Source organism: Gopherus flavomarginatus, chromosome 4, assembly GCF_025201925.1.
Source record: "Gopherus flavomarginatus isolate rGopFla2 chromosome 4, rGopFla2.mat.asm, whole genome shotgun sequence".
Classification (NCBI taxonomy): domain Eukaryota; kingdom Metazoa; phylum Chordata; order Testudines; family Testudinidae; genus Gopherus; species Gopherus flavomarginatus.
The window spans coordinates 56,115,588-56,133,142 of NC_066620.1; the positions used below are offsets into that span (position 1 = coordinate 56,115,588).

Genomic DNA, 17,555 nt, shown 5'->3' on the forward strand with positions numbered 1-17,555 from the left:
TTGTTCTCCGCAAATTGGTTAATCAATGCATCATAGTCCAGAGATCTGGCAATCTTGTTTTCGATTGAGATAACTGCAAGTGCAGAAAGCCTGTCATCTGTCATGGTTGAGCGCAGGATATTCTTGATCAGTTTCATTCTGCTGAAGCTCCTTTCAGCACCAGCGACAGTAACTGGTGTGGTCAGAAGAATTCTGATGCAAATGCAAAGATTTGGATATATGTCCTGAAGGCTGTTCTTGTATATGTACGTTAAAAAATTGTTTGTCGTGACAAGTCCTCTCTCTTTCTTGACGACATAAATAAAACGATTCAATTCCATTATGAGTTCGTTGGCATCAATGTCTCCCATTTTTCTTTCAAAATTTTTGCTATGATTCTCCAGTTCATTTTCTCTGAGACACTGCTTCAGGCTGTTAGCGTTGTACAGAAATCCAAACAACTTATACCACTCCACGAGTTGGTCAAATCACGATGAAACAGAAGATATGGCCTGATCAGTGAGAACAAGAAAGAACTGCGATTTGAATTTTTCTTCGGCAGAAAGATGACTCGAATCATCAGCACATTCGTAATCAAACATTCTCTTCTTACGTCGCACCGTGGTTTCTGGAAACACCTGCTCAATACCCATATGCTCTGCTATTTCACGTGCATTTGTGACCACAGAGTTAGATCCTGTATTTCGATAGTCTTCCAAAAACTTCATTGTAGCACCGACTTCTGCCTGCAGTACGTCAATTGACACATCTGGTGACTGAATTAATTTGCTGGTTTTATTGATATGAAATAGTATATCGTACCACGCGTACACAGTCAGAACAAAAGGCCATGTAGTAACATGGTCTAAAAGCGCACCGGCTTCTGTTGCTGTATTGCCATCTTTCTTTTCCAGCGCATATTCTCGCAAAGATGACAAAGCATTGCACAATTCTTCAAGGTGATAACGCAATGGCTTCACAGCATCAATTCTCGACTCCCAACAAGTGTCCGATAACCCTTTAACAGATATTGGCATATGTTCTTGAAGTATATCCCAACGTGAAGGTGAAGAAGAAAAGATAACGTATATTCTGTTAATCAGACCAAAAAAGTCAACGTCATATTTCAATGACTTTGCCACGTCTGAGATCACAAGATTCCAAGTGGGAGCTCCACATGGTACATACAAGGCATGGTCATTTATTTCTAGCATGCGGGCTTGAACTCCTTTATTCTTTCCTCTCATATTTGCGCCGTTATCATAAGCTTGGCCTCTCATGTCAGCAATGTCTATTCCTAAGTCGTTTGCCTTTTCAAGAAACGCTTCCAATAAGCCCTCGCCAGTTGTATCATGAACATTAAGAAAACCAACAAACACTTCTCGAATATTGACACCATCTTCACCATTGCATTCAACAAAGCGTAACACCACAGACATCTGTTCTTCATGTGACACGTCGGGAGTACAGTCCAAAATAACTGAATAATATTTTGCTTTTTTAAGCTGCGCTATGTTGGCCTCTTGAATGTTACTGGCAACAAGTTGAATCAGCTCGTTTTGGATCTGTGGACTGAGGTACTGAACATGTGTCTCTGCCTTCTTAATCCTCTGTAAAAGTTCGCTGAGGACAGTATCATACTTTGCAAGCAATTCAAACAGTCCCAAAAAGTTGCCATTTGAAGGATCGCCGAGCTTTTCATTACTTCCTCAAAATGCCAAGTTTCTTTCGGACAAGAAAATAACGACATCAACCATGCGTTTGACAACATTTATCCAGAAATCTCTTTCTTTCAGAAAAGCCTGCATTTCGAGTTGGTCACTAGATGTACGGTTTACTATGCCTGACCGAAGGTCAAACCATTTCACCATACAATCTTGATGACCTTTGCCTGTTTCATGCTGCTGAAGTCTTTTTGACAGTGCTTTCCAAGCAGATGTTCCACGACGTAGCGGTATGTTGCCAGTGCCAAATAATTTACAACAAAAACAAAAAATGGCATCTTTCTGAACTGAGTACATTAACCATGAACATCTTATTTTCTCGCCATTTGCCATGGTTCAATAGAAATGAGTACTTGTGAACCTCCGTCTTTCCTCGTTAAATGGAAATTCGTAACTTTCATTCTGCTGTGGTGGGCCATGTGCAACAATGTCACACACTTGCCTGTCCGATATTATAGACAGCCAATCTCCTGGATCATCAGTCAGTGGTTCAGATTCAGATACTTCTTTCCCAGCAGCAGCTGGAATATCTGTCACAGTTTGTTTGGTAGAACAACTGGCTTCACCTTCGACCTCAGTTGAAGCACTTCTGGATACTTCTGGATATGATTCGTCACTGCTAGCGCCGTCCATTTCATGTGCCTGTACCTGTACGTTGGATTGCAGCGCAAAATACGTTGACAACTTTGGAATTTTCTCAAGTTCCTTCTTGGCATCTTTTGCTGCCTTTCGTTTACTAGCTCCGCTCTTATACATTCCCTTAGACATCACAAAGCACGCTTCTGCGTTGGAAACGATAAAAAACTAAACAACTAAATTAATAACATTTATCCACTGACAGCCATTATGAATGCAAATACACATTCTTTGAATGGGTCCAACTAAAATTCGAAACTGACCAACAGACAACTGATGTAGCCAATAGCATTATGATGTATCATAATGACTTCACGGTTTTGTCAGTAAAACCGACATGGATTATGCAATAGCGTCAATAAATGTCACTTACCTAGTTATACCTTACATTTTTTTGCCACTTTTAGGGGCCCCCTTCCTTGCGGGGCCCCCTCTGGTCAGAGGGTACGGAGGGCGCTCGCTACACCTCTGCTTTAGATCCACTGCATAGACCTCTGCACCTTGAGCTAATGGAATAACCTATATCAGTAGTACGTTGTCAGCCTTTATGTGGCCCAGAACAAGAAGGGGAAACTTTTCCAGTAGGATTCACAGATATTTGATGACATCAGGAGACTAGTGAGACTTGGTGTTGTGGGTAGGGGATCCCCTGCATACCCCCAGACCACAATTTACACTGCTTACACAGTCCTTCCCCGTTTGAGGCACACAAGAGATTCCTCCAAACAAAACAAACAAAAAGATACTTTTTCATCTCCTTCCCCTGCAAGAGACAGAATCAGAGTGAAAGCAAAAGACAAATGTGGTCAGTCTGTTAGGTGGTCTTTTGGTCACCCCTTTGGAATTCATTTTATCGGCATGTGTGGTGTGCTTAATCAGGGGGTAGGGTCACACAGGGACAGGTTGAAATGCTAGTGTGGCATCTTCAGTTCATGCCCCAGTCTGCCATGGGGTGGAGGAAAATAGCTTTTTGGTGTCTGACTGCTCATTGGGTAGCACCTGACAATCTGGATACCTATACCGTTTACTTCAGTCCTGGCTGTGAGACAACTCCCATTCCTTCTCCTATTTAACAGGGATAAAGCTGGGGCTAGGGCGAGAGAAGAGAAATCACTGATTTTCTGAAAAAAATTAGAGCATTCCTGAGGCTGTTCTGACTTATAGTGGGAGTCAAACCAACTCCCAGACAGGATCAAGAGGACATAAAAGTGATGTATAGCCATCTTTGCTGCCACCTCACCTCACCTCACCTCACCTCTTTTGGTTCTGCAAGGGTCTAGCTCAATACCCAATTTATTTTTAAAGTGTTCTTAGTGTTGCTGAAATATGCCAGATTGAAAGCGCTAGACAAGAAACATTTGATACTCAAATCCTGTTGTGATGGATGCCCTCATAATATATTTCTTTAGATAGATTTTCATTCACAGAACAGTTTAAGCGTGATCAAAGAAAGTGCTGCCTTCTTTCACCTCACCTTGCCAATGTGCTTCATCCCTAACCTGAAGTTCAAATTGAAAGAAAACGTATGAGTAAGATATGTTGATATGTGCATTATTACTTATTCCTTTAACACTTAAAATGCTTTGTGGTTTCAGATTATACATAACGACGCAAAAAGCCAACCCCCATTTTCTTCCTTCAGTTTGTAACGTGGTCACAATGATCAACTTCACTGTAACATTCCAAGGTTTGCAGGACCAGCTGTTGTCCACTGTAGTAATTCATGAAACACCCCAGTTAGAGCAACAACGTTGTGAGTTATTGGAGAGTATCTTTGCTGACCAAATCACACTCCGAGAACTGGAACAAAAGTCACTTAAACTGCTCCAGAAAACAGAAGGTAAGCAAAAATGTTACAGAAATTGAGGACATACTGTGCATCTGTTTGAGGAAAGTATATAACAAAATTGCTTACTATGCTATACAGTATTGTGATAGTGAACATGGATAAGTTCTTAATGTGCATTGCAAAGAGTAAACTTTTGCTTCAGTTTCTTCTATTAATTCTTGTGTGTGAAATTATCAGATAACTTTATTTCTGTGCATTTATTTTCATTACAGTTTATATAAAGTATTAAGATAAATATAAATTATACAGCAAGACAATAAATTTCATATAAAAACAAATAATGTGAAATACAATACTAACATAAGTTACATTTAGTGTGACACTTTGTTTTTGTTTTGGGGTTTTTTTTTAATAAATGTATGACTACAGGGATAGTTTATGAAGTGACCTCCATAAAATACAGCCTGGCTTATTTTTGAAAAATGTGTTCATTTGTCTGCTGCATTCTAGTTCACAAATTTTCAATTTGAATAAAACCTTTTTCACATTTTAGGACACATATTAGATGACCAGGACCTCATTGACAACTTACAAAGAACAAAAGTTACTTCAAAAGAGATTTTTGAGCGTGTAGAAGCATCAGCAAAAACAGAGGCCGCAATTGAAAAAACACGTAAAAACTATCTCCCTATTGCAACTCGAGGTGCTGTGCTCTACTTTGTAGTGGCAGATCTTATTAAGATCAACTACATGTATCAGTTTTCATTGGAGTGGTTCCATAAAATCTTTGTAGAATCTATGGATATGGTGAATAAACTGCGAAGTCAAATTTCTCTGTCAGATTCGACTTCTTCTGTATGTGAAACAGTACGAGCCCTTAGCAGGCAGAGAAAAAGGCATTTCACCCAAGAGCACTGGGAAGAATGTGAGAATGAGACAGACAACTTTAACAAGCATCTTAAAGAAATAATTGACACGTTGACGAATAATGTTTATAAGGTGAGGTTTCACCAAAATACAATATAGTTACTTACTCATAAATCTTAATTACTATGAGAAGCTTCGTGTCTGAAGCTATGTCTACACTATGAGCTATGGGTGTGAGTCTCTTGCTTATGGACTCATACTGCTATTATGAGTATAAATATCAGTGTACCTGCAATAGCTTGGGAAGCCGCAGTGGAAGCACGGCTCAGTTGTGCTGAGTATGACCCCCTCTGTACATACCCATATATACTCAGCATGGCTCAGCTGTGCCTCCATTGCCTCTACCAGTGCTACTGTGGCTTCACTGCTATTTATACTCACACTAGCAGTATTCAAGCAGGAGAATCACACCCCTAGTCTGTAAAGTAGACATTGCCTTAAATATCTGCTTTGTGTGTTTTCTGAGTATATTACACTATTAGTACTGACACACATCTTTCCCCCTCAGACAGTTTGTTCTGCCCTCTTCACTGAAAACCAACTCTGCTTCTCTTTCCTACTCTGCACTGAGATCATGCAGAATAACTGTGGTGAAAATCAAGCCCAAGACAACCTTGGATTCCTACCTGAGAATGAGTGGAACTTCTTCCTCTACTCCAGCATGTTGGCAAATATTATGGATACACAATCAGAGTTCAAAAATGATGGTAAATAAAGCTCCTATCCTTCAGTTAGACTTATACAATCCCACTGAAATTAAAGGGGCTTCATGAGTGTAATTAGGTACCTTTAAAGAAACACAAACAAGCTAATAAACATATATATTTAAATGTCTTTCTTGCCTCTGCTGCCAGTACTACTTTCTACTCTGTTACAGTGAAGTCACTGGAATTTCTCTGGTTTTACATCATATAACTGAGAATAGAATTTAGCCCTTGTAATAGTAGAACTGAAAAGTTTGAAAAATCTCATCAAATGTTCAATAGAGAGCCTGTTGTTATTGTTGTTGTTTGTTTTTGCTTCTTGAACTGGGTTTGACTGTAAATCTTGACTAATCTGCTTATATCCAATTTCACTTTCTGATTCTGATACTGCCATAATTCTGTTGTGTGTTAGACTGCAAATATTTCAGGAAAGTATTTAAATACAAAAAACATACTTGCATTTTTGTAAACCATGAAAATATTTAATTAACACAATTTTTGTAAAATGCAAGCCTTTTATTCTTATGTTTAATATAAAACCTAAAATTTGGGCCTGGACTGCATGACACAGTGCCGTTGTAACAACTGTTCTTCTTTGAGTAGTGTTCCTATGGGTTCTCCACTTCTGGTGCACGTGCTCCATATGCCTTTGATCGGAGATTTTCAGTAGTAATGCCCATTCAGCCTGAGCATGCACTCCAGACATCCTCATACCTTGTATCAAGATATGAGGATGTCTGTAGAGCTGTGTGGACGAACTGTTTTCAGTTCCTTCTCAGTTGCCCTTCAACCTGAGGCAGAGCATTGAGCATGCCCACTTCACTTTAGGCACAGTTAAGTATAGTTATTCTTTTATTTCTTTAGTTTAGTCTAGTTCATAGTATTTAGTTTTTGTGGTTCTGTTGTTTGTTGTTTCCCTCCTTTCTTTTTTCCCACTTCAAGGGTTATTCTGTATATTGCCATTTTTTTGATATGCCGGGATCCTTAGGTTTTAAATGTTGTCCTTCTTTCTGGGAAGCTATCCTAGTCCATGATGAGTCTCTTTCCACAGATTGAAGAACCCACCGCAATATGGGATTTGAATTTTTTCCTCAATTCCCTTATAAAATGTTTCTTTTGAGACATTAGCTACATTCTCTTTACTTCACCTATCCATTGAAACAGCATTCTTGGTGGCTGAACCTTCCGCCTTCAAGGAACAGAGAAATGGGGGCATTAATGGCAGATTCTCCCTTTACAGAGTTTTTCAAGGGAAAGGTTTTGTTATGACTACATCCCAAATTTTTACCTCAAGTGTCTTCTGAATTTAATAGTAGGCATGTCATTCATCTCCCAGTTGTTTTCCAAAAGCCACATCAGACCAGGAAGGAAGCTACCTTCCATACCTTGGATATCAGTAGGGCATTACCTTTCTATCCAGACAGAACCGATCCATTTAAAAAGTCTCCAAGACTGTTTCTATCCAAGGAATCTGCAGTCTCTGCCCAAAGAGGACCTCTGGATGATTTATTTTGTGTTACAATCTATCAACATCCAATCTCTTTCTAGGATGCTAGCTCATTCTACAAAGTTTCAGTCTACTTCCGTGGCATTACTCAAAGATGTTCCAGTTGTTGAAATTTGCAAAGCTGCACCTTAGACTTCACTACACATTTTTTCTAAACACTGTGCTTTGATTCATGCCTCTAGCTCAGGTGCTGCAGTTGGCAGTTGTCATAAACAGTTAGCTAAGGGTTAATGTCTCTTTCACCTGTAAAGGGTTAACAAACAGTGACCTGCAAACACCTGACCAGAGGACCAATCAGGAGACAAGATACTTTCAAATCTCGTGGAGGGAAGCCTTTGTTTGTGGGTTTGGGGTTTGGCTTTGTTCTCTCTGGGTTCTGGACGGGACTAGAGGTGCAACCAGGTTTCTGCCAATCTCCCTGCTACAGTCTCTTATCTATTCAGAATTGTGAGTAAGAAAAAAGGTGGTTATAGTCTTTTAATTTGTTTTCTTATTTGCATATATGTACTTGATGGAAGTAGCTTAAATTGTGTTTCTGCCGGAGAAAGTTTCTTTCTATTGTTTATAAGTTGAAAGACCCTGTAACTTTTTACCATCTAAAGTGCAGAGATAAACCTTTTACTTTTTCTTTCTTTTTTATTAAAAGTTTTGCTTTTAAGACCTGTTGATTTTTCTCTCCTAATTAAGGCTCAAAGAAATTGAGTCTGTATATACCAGGGAATTGGTGGGAAGCAAGGAGGGAAAGGTACATTTGTATTGCCTCTGGGTGAGGGGGAGAGAGAAACTTGATCTCTCTGTGTTGTGTTTCATGGAACTGATTCACGGTATCTCCTAGTGTACCCAGGCAGGAAAGATCTGGGAGGAGGTAAAGAGGTGGGAGGGAATGATTTATTTCCCTTTGTTGTGAGACTCAAGAAATCTGGGACTTGGGGTCCCCTGGGAAGGTTTTGGGGGGACCAGAGGGTATCAGGTCCTAAAAATTCCTGATTGGTGGCAGCGCTACAGAATCTAAGCTGGTAATTAAGCTTAGAGGACTTTATGCTAGTACCCATATCCTGGATGCTAAGGTCCAGATTTGGGAATTATACTTGACAGCAGTGCAGTTCTGTCCTTCAGTATTAGACTTAACTCTGAAGCTCCCTCCTCTTTCCAGGAATAATGCTCAGAAGTTACCTGAAGTGGAGTACTCATAGAGACACTACTCAAAGAAGAAGGAGAGGTTACTTTGTGCAGTAAAAGGAGTTCTTTGGGATGCGTCTTTCTATAGGTGCTCCACTCCCCAGCCTCCTTCCCCACTGCCTCAGCATTTCCTTTCGCAGAATTTTGTGGTAGAGAAGGAACAGAGAGTGGTTCACCTGCACAGCTCTATGTATCTTTAGTATTGGGTGCAGGGATGTCTGGAACACATCCATGAGCCGAATGGGCACTGCTACCAAAAATCTCCAATCAAAGGCAAATGGGGTGCATGTGTACCTGAAATGGAGCACCCATAGGGGAACATATGTCAAAGAACTCCAGATACTGCACAGAGTAAGTACCCTCTCATTCGAATGAAATAGCATTAACATTGGTAGAATAGAGTAGTGGTAATGTAACAATGCTGTTTTAACATCCAAAAAGCATAAACAGTAATCTTTCTACAAAGTCTCCTTTATATTATCAGTGTATGATCAAACTTAAGTGAACAGACCATAGTTACTTTTTTTGCATCAGTTAATTTTACTCGTATGACACGTGGATGAAAATCTGAGAAGCAAAGGATTAATGTGTTCTAATCCTATAATTCTTGTTGCTTAGGTTCATATATGTTTAATAAAACTCCTCATCTCTGGATTACTGAATCTATGTGGAAGGAATGTCAGTACATGAGCACTCACATGCAACCTTTCAATCTCTTGTGTGACTCACTTGCATCAAATTCCCAACAATGGAGTTCTTTCCTAAACAGTGGTAACTTATATTATTTACTTAGCACACAGTACAGGCCAACATCATCACAACAAGGTACAAGCTCGTAATTTTACTTTATTTTGTTTAAAACTTTAAGTAATCTTGGGTAAGGAGTCATGTTTCCTCAGCTGTGCCCAGTAAATCTATATGCAGTGTTGTAGCTGTCAGTACCAGGATATTAGAGAAACAAGGTGGGTGAGGTAATATCTTTTATTGGATCAACTTCTGTTGATGAGAGAGAGAGAAGCTTTCAATCTTACACAGAGCTCCCAGATCTGAAGAACAGCTCTGTATAAACTCGAAAGCTTATCTCTTTCACCAACAGAAGTTGGTCTAATAAAAGATACTACCTCACCCAACTTATCTGTCTCTCTAATATCCTGGTACTGACCCAGCTACAACAACACTGCATTTGCTAGGCACCTCTACCGCCTAGTGAAGCTGTATGTCAATCAGGAGGTTTGTGGTGACTTTATAAACCAGAAAAGTAACATTTATAAGGCTTTGATTCAGCAAGATACTTCAGGTTGTGTACACACACAATTTGTACCACTTTGATTATACCAATATAGACAGTGGTACAACCTTTGACAGGGTTATTGGCCTAGTGCAGTGGTCCCCAAACTTTTCACGGACAAGCCCTCCCTTACACCTGTCTGTGCCCCTGCAAGCCGGGGCCAGAAGTGGGGCCACAGCGCCCCAAGGGGGGTGAGTGTTGACAGGAGTAAAGGAGCCAAGGCTAGGGCTGCAGCTGGGGGTGGGTCTGGGGCCAGGAATGGAGCTGCAGCCGGGGCCTGAGGCTGGGGACAGGGCTAGGGCTGGGGCTGTGAGAAGCTGTGTCTGGGGGTTGGTCTGAGGGCAGGGGCAGGAGAAGCTGCTGCAGCTGGGCCGCAGTCAGGAACTAAGGCTGGGGCTGGGAGCAGAGCCACAGCCAAGATCCAGGAGCCAGGGCTGCGGCAGAGCTAAGGGCAGAGCAGGCTGTGTGGTGTTCCCTCCCCACTCCCTGTGAGGGCTGGCTTTGGCCTCCTCCACTTCCCCCCAAACATTCTAGTAGGTGTGTCCCACAGTCTGGGGACCACTGGCCTAGGGCATGGGAGGGAAGCTGTAAACATGATGTATCTTTAATAATGCTTTTGATACAGTTTCACATGACATTCTCATAAGCAAATGTGGTCTAGATGACATTACTTATAAGGTGAGTCAGAACTGGTTGAAAGAATATTCTCAAAGAATAGTTATCAATGGTTCACTGACAAATTAGAAAGATATATCCTGTTGAGCTCTGAAGGGGTCTATCCTGGGTCTAGTACTATTCAATATTTTCATTAATGATTTGATTAATCAAGTGAAAGTATGCTTATAAAATATGCAGATGACACCAAGCAAGGGGAGTAGCAAACAGGTGGAGAGCAGGATTAGAATGCAAAATGACCTTGGTCTGAAGTCAACAAGATTACATTCAAGAAAGACAAGTGCAAAGTACTTCACTTAGGAAGAAAAAAATCAAATGCACAATTACAAAACAGGGAATAATTGAAGAGGCAGTAGTACCACTAAACAGGGTATGGGGGTTGTAGTGCATAACACATTGAATATAAGCCAACAATGTGATCCAGTTGCAAAAAAAGGCTAATATCATTTTGGGATTTTTTAATAGGAGTGTTCTATGTATGACAGGGGAGGTAATTCTCCCATTCTTCTTAGCACTGGTGAGGCCTCACTTGGAGCATTGTATCCAGTTCTGGGCATCTAGGAGAGATGTGAATAAATTGGAGAGAGGTCAGAGGAGAGTAACAAAAACTATAAAAGTTTTAGAAGTCCTGACCTATGAGGAAAGGTTTGAAAAACTGGGCATGTGTACTCTTGAGAAAGGATGACTGAGGATGGCACCTGATAACAATCTTTAAATATGCTAAGGATTGTCATAGGAAGGAGTGTGATCAGTTGTCCCCCGTGTGTACTGAAAGTAGGACAAGAAGTATTTGGCTTAATCTGCAGCAAGGAAGATTTAGGTTAGGTATTAGAAAAAATCTTCCTAACTATCAGGATAGTTAAGCATAAAATAGGCTTCCAAGAGAGGTTGCAGAATCCCCATCATTGGAGGTTTTTAAGAACCAGTTAGATAAACACCTGGCAGGAATGGTCCTGCCGCCGCACAGGGGTCTGGACTAGATGGCGTCTCAAGGTCCATGATTCTGTGATAAGCACTGCCCACCCCACGTCAGAAGGGACACAATTATACCACTATAAAGTTACCCTATATATAGATCTATTCCTGTACGGGAAGGGGAATAAGCTATACTGATATATGGCATCTTTATACCTGTATAATTGGGTCCACATGAGGGACTGTATCAGAATAACTATTGGTAAAACTTTCACACAACTCTGTAAATCATCCCACATTCACTTTTATGATTGTGTTGATATCAACAGACCTTAAGGCTTATTGTGTAAAGTTGGCTGCATATAATGCTATGTACTGTAATGAACTGGTTGCTGTGCATGTGTACCACTGCTCTCCATTGGATAGAATCAGAACTGCTTCAGTGTCATAGGCCCTGTACTGCTAATAGCTATTGAGATTCTCCTTTAGCTGAAATGGTAGGGGTTTGTGCTTTTAGAGCAGGATGTCTACATTCTGTTAAAACTGTGGAGTCCGTGGGGGCTGGGATTTGTTACAATATTATTCAGATGGTATCATTCTTGAAACTCATTCAGTTGACAAAAATCTTATGTTTAGCTTTTAAAAGGTAAACAAAAAGCCATCTAAAGTCTTTGATCAATGACTTCTTTTGGTGAGGTACTCTCTGGAATATATAGTTAGGCAGCTAGTGCTAGTCTTTTTTATTACTGTTGTATACTTGTAACTCTGGTTTTATGATTCTATAACAGATACAGACCTGCAGTCAGATGCACTGAAAGAAAGAATTGGGCTTGATAGTGCCGTGGTAGACTTTCATTGGGAGAATCTTTCTTCATTTCAAAGAATTATCTTGGTAAGAAAAGAAAATGATGAGGGAATATTCTTTTACCACAAATTTTAGACACTGTTGACCACTTAGTTAGATATAGATTTGAGAGGACTTTATAGCTTCTAAACTCCAAAATATTTGTTGATGTAATGTTGAAGACACATAAAATAAGTTCTGCAAAACTCCTGTAAGAAAATAAAGGGGACAGGTTTCACAGAAAGCTATTTATAATGCAATTAAATTGTGTTTTTTTTCTGAATAAATACATTACTGTTCATTTTGTGAAATAAAAAGCATTATACAGAGGCCCAAATTCTCATCTGCATTCAGGTTGCTCTGCACCATACCACAAGTACAAGCAACCTAAAAACGAGCATGGTAGAGTCTTATATCACCTTGCTCTCTGCAGTCAAAATAAGAGATGTGTCTGAGAGTTTCCTGGGGCACAGTGATCTCCAGCTACCATAAATAGCCCCTAGTGGGTATCTGTAGCCTGAATAAGTTAAAACAGGCTTCAACCAGACTCACATCAATAGGCCTCCCTTAGACCAGAGGACTCTTAGGTCCACGGTTCACCTTAAATCAGGAGAACACAGAAGTGCCTTACCGCCATCTTTGCACCACCTCCCCGAGTTACATTGTGTGCTTCTTGACTGCAACCCTAAATCTGGGCTAGACTGTCTTTAATCATGCTTGGATTAAAGAATTTTGGGATCATGTGCACTGTGGAAATTGGGGCAACCACATCTTCCATAAACTAGAAAACAAAGCAACCCGACCACATATATACCCCATCCCACACAAATCCCTGAATGCCACTGTCTCCCCACGCCACACACAGATCCTCAAATGCTCCTCTCACCCCACGGGTACCCCAGCAACTTCCTACAGTCCTTTATCCAGTTATCCTGGTAGTTTCCGCACACATCCCAGCAGCCTTGACATACATGCCTCTCACTCACACTTCAGTTCCACTAGCCATAGACCCCAACATCCCTCACTCACCCCCAACATCCCAGACCCCAACTGCCACCACACATCCTCCATTCCCTCCACAGCCCCCACAACTCATCTCAGCCACCATCTTTCACTAGTCTTTAACTCCTCACCATGTAGCCCTCCAACACGCCCCTCTTAGCCCATAGCCCATCACCCACCACTCCCAGAACCGTCTTAGCCACTCACCAACTCAGTGGTCTGCTTTTGTCTCAGGCTATGGTGGCTTCTCCCAATCCTGGCCACCCAGCTCTGCTCACTTCCAGTGCCCACCCTGCACTTACAGGGCCCTGTGCTGCTCAGGTTTGGTTCAGCCACTTCTCCGTCATGACAGAGGGGTAGCCAGGCCAAACTTGAGTGAGAGGTGTTGCAACCTGGTGCACAAGGTTGCAGCAGTGCTTAGGTTTGGTGTGGCTATTCCTCCATCTGACAGGAGGACAGTCAGGCCAAATTTGAGTGAGTGGCACTGTGACCCAGTGTACAGGGTCACAGTGCTGCAGAGTTTCCTTTGTTTTTCCCAGTTGTCAGCAACTCCCTGACATGGGGGTCCTGTGGAAGTGAAATGAGTGCACATTGGTTAATCTGGCCCTCTCTCCAATTCCCAGTTTTATTAATTTTAAGGATTTCATAGAATTGTAGGACTGGAAATGACCTCAAGAGGTCATCTAGTCCAGTCCCCTGCACTCATGGCAGGAGTAAGTATTATCTAGACCCCGATAGGTGTTTGTTTAACCTTCTCTTAAAAATCTCCAATGATGGAGATTCCATAACTTCCGAGGCAATTTATTCCAGTGCTTAACCATCCTGACAGTTATGAAGTTTTTCCTAATGTTCAAGCTAAACCTCTCTTGCTACAATTTAAGCCTATTGCTTTTTGTCCTATTCTCACAGGTTAAGGAGAACAATTTTTCTACCTCCTGCTTGTAACAACTTATGTACTTGAAAACTGTTATGTCCCCTCTCAGTCTTCTCTTCTTCAGACTAAGCTAACCCATTTTTTTCAATCTTCTCTCATAGGTAATTTTTCTAGACCTTTAATAAATTTTGTTGCTCTTCTCTGGACTTTCTCCAATTTTTCCACATCTTTCCTGAAATGTGGTGTCTAATCAGCATGGAATAGAGCAGAAGAATCATTTCTTGTGTCTTGCTTACAACACTCCCGCTAACATATCCCATTTGCCTGATTTAAATCCTGCAGCAATACTCCATTCTCTCACACACAAACACACTGCCTCCCTCTTATACCCATGTCAATATACACATACACAAGAACCAATCATCCAATCCATTGGTCACTTACTGTCTCCCAAACACACCTATAGACGCTCCCCAACTTACAGAAGCGTTCGGTTCAGGAACGCCTTGCGTAAGTCTAATTTTGCGTAAGTTGGGAATGTATACATAACAATTGTGCAAAAAAAAAAAAAAAAGCTTTCAGGACTTACGGAACTTTTTCCTTAAGTGCGGATTTGCATAAGTTGGGTTTGCGTAACATGGGGAGCATCTGTATTAATGATGTTGTGCCCCTTCCCTTCAATAGTCAGTTATCTCTTTTTCCAAGACTTAAACCCCTTTCCTTTTTACCAAGACTATCATAGAATTTTCTTTGTACTTAGGATTCTTCTGAGAGTGATTGTCCACACAGATTCCACTCTTGGTGCACATGTGCCCCATGCATGTAAGATCAGATTCTTTTTGAATAGCAGTGTTCATTGGGGCTGTACCTATACACTGGGAGCCCTCTTGACTACCATAGCTCAGGGTGCTGTTTAGATTAGCTATCCCAGACAAAACCACTCCATTTATTGAGGAGGCCTATTGCTTCTCCAGAGCACAGAAGATGTTCTCCTCCAAAGGATTGTGTACATATACATTCCACTGTAGGAAACAAGGTATCTCTGAAACCTGTTCACCGTCTGGGGTAAGGAACACAATTGTGGATTTCCTCCGAAAGGATTTCATAGGCCAGCATAAGTGCCCAATGAGGAAAGATATTCTTCTCTGGATCTTCTACCAGTGGAAACATCTGATAATAAATTTATTTCTGGCTAATCTGAACAACAATTGTAAGAGTTTTTGCTCCAGGGTGAGCCACAGCCCCAGTTCCATTACAGATGCCTTCCTTCTCCCCTGGTCCATTCATCTCCTATTTGCATTCCCTCCAGTTCTTCTCATCCCAGAAGTACTCCGAAAACTGAAAAGGCACAAGGCAACATTAATTGTAGCCTGTAAGGGAACTGCTGATGAGTCATCTGCAGTGGAATGTATACGTGCACAATCATTCAAAGGAGAAAAAACAGTACTTACCCAGTTTAATCCAGTAACTGTTGTTTTTCAAGATGTGTTGGGCACATGTACATTCCACAATCCTCCCTCCTTCCCTGCTACTTCAGACACTAGATACACAGCAGTGCAAAGGACCAGAGAGGGAGGCAATAGATACACCTCTTTTATGGCCTTGGCTTGGAAGAAGAGGAGAGCAGGGTTGCATGCGCTGCCTAGTGATACTTCTGGCAAAAATCACAGACTCAAGTTTGTTGGGCACCCATACACTTGCAATGGAATGTATATGTGCACAACACATCTTGAAGAACAACAGCTACTGTTCAGGTATGTAACTGTTTTTTTCTCACTGGTTGATCGTCTTTTCCCACCACTTCCCAGACCACTGGGAATCAAGAAGGCTAGAGGGCAGGGACCCACAAAGAACTTCCATCTTTGAACCCCTCATGTGCCCTCCACCTCAGAATGCCTAACAACCTATCAGTTGTGGACTTACTGATCTCCATGAGATATGAACCTTTATACTACAAAGCACACTTCTACTGTGACTAGATTGAAGTCTCACTCTCTGAAGAAGCAGATTCAACCTCCTCCAGTTCCTCATCTACTGCAACATCAGATTCTGGAAGATGAGGACATTGAGAATGTAGATGACAATTCCCCAGACCAACATGGCCCTCTCCCTGAATGGGTGTCTTCTTCATTGCTTGAGGAAGCAGTTAATCCACTTTTATGTGATTAATTTTTCTATTTATTTTCATAAAGAAACAGGCAATGAAATGTAAAAAATAAATAAATGACTTATAACGTTTATATGTTTCCGAATACTGCACGCTTCATGGGATTTGCAACAGATTTATGCAATTACACAGTTTTACAATTTATTAAAGCTGAAAAACCAGACAATACAATACCAAACCATGCTACATAGACATTACATGTTAGGATGGGGGTAACAGTAATAAAATAGGAGAAGTACATGAATAGGCAGAGGGGGCTGGAGTATGAGGAAAAGAGGAGGAGGAGTTAGGCGGAATTTGAAGTCTGGCATTCTTTGAGCTGTCTCAAATATATCTAGAAATGGGGCCCAGACTTCTCTGAATTAATGTAATTTCTGTCTACTGTGATAAGCTATTCTTTCTTTGACTGCTGACTCAGAAAGGTCCAAATACTGCTCAGTGCTGGAAATAAGCCTATTCTTCCATTTATGTAAAATCTTGGTCTTGATGATAAGTGCAGCCCTCAAGAACCAGTCTTTGTGTCAAATTTAAACCCAACTTAGGTTATTTACCTGCTAAGATATAATTTTAGGATGAGGTTTGGCTGCTGAGGTCGAGCACTGTTTTAACTCTTGAGTTCACCTTTTTCCACAGCTGCCTGACCATTGAATAGCATATGTATCAGGGTTCCTTTTTCTTTGTAATAAAGAACAAACATCAGAAGTTAAGGCCTTTATCTTGTGCAACTTCTTTGGCATCCAGTATATTTTGAATATAACCTTTTGTTATGTTAAGCATAGCCTGAGATCCACAGAGGCATTTTTAACATTATGTAATATGCTCAGCCATTGAGATTCTTTTAAGGGCTGTGATAAATTCCCTTCCCTCGTTTTCACAAAGAATTCCAGACTAGAACAGAAGAAAATAAGAACGGCCATACTGGGTGTAGTGGAGTGTTTACCCCACTCCTGCCATGAAGGGCTTAAAACAGCCCTGGGAGCAGGCTGTGGCAGGGGAAAGGCTAGGCTGATTGGAAAGCAGCCACAGCGGTGGCTGGCATAATGCGGGCCCAGCTGGCCCTTATAAAAAGGGCTGGGGCCAGGGACAGCTCTGGCTTTTTTGCCACCCCAAGCAAAAAAAAAACCTGCAGGGCAGCTGGAGTGTCGAAGCAGGTGGGAGGGGGAGGGAGCAGGGAGGAGAGAGAGAAGGGGGGTGTCCAGGGCTTCCTTCAGCCAGGGCGCTCACCACTTGGCCCCTCCCACTGTGCCGCCTGCCAGGAGGGCTCTGCACCACTCCGGTCGGCGGGGAGAGAAGGACACTGGCTGCCGGGCTTGCCGTAGACCTGGCACCAGCTGGGGCAGACAGA

General features: G+C 41.5%; 1 protein-coding gene across 1 annotated transcript in view; it reads left to right on the plus strand.

Moving 5' to 3' along the window:
* Positions 1-17,555, plus strand: part of DNAH14 (dynein axonemal heavy chain 14) — a 490,898-nt gene that overhangs the window by 405,647 nt on the left and 67,696 nt on the right. The window contains exons 70-74 of the mRNA XM_050948398.1: positions 3,935-4,179; positions 4,682-5,127; positions 5,564-5,762; positions 9,064-9,270; positions 12,112-12,215. Coding sequence (XP_050804355.1) covers positions 3,935-4,179; positions 4,682-5,127; positions 5,564-5,762; positions 9,064-9,270; positions 12,112-12,215 — 1,201 coding nt within the window. The remainder of the gene's footprint in view (positions 1-3,934; positions 4,180-4,681; positions 5,128-5,563; positions 5,763-9,063; positions 9,271-12,111; positions 12,216-17,555) is intronic.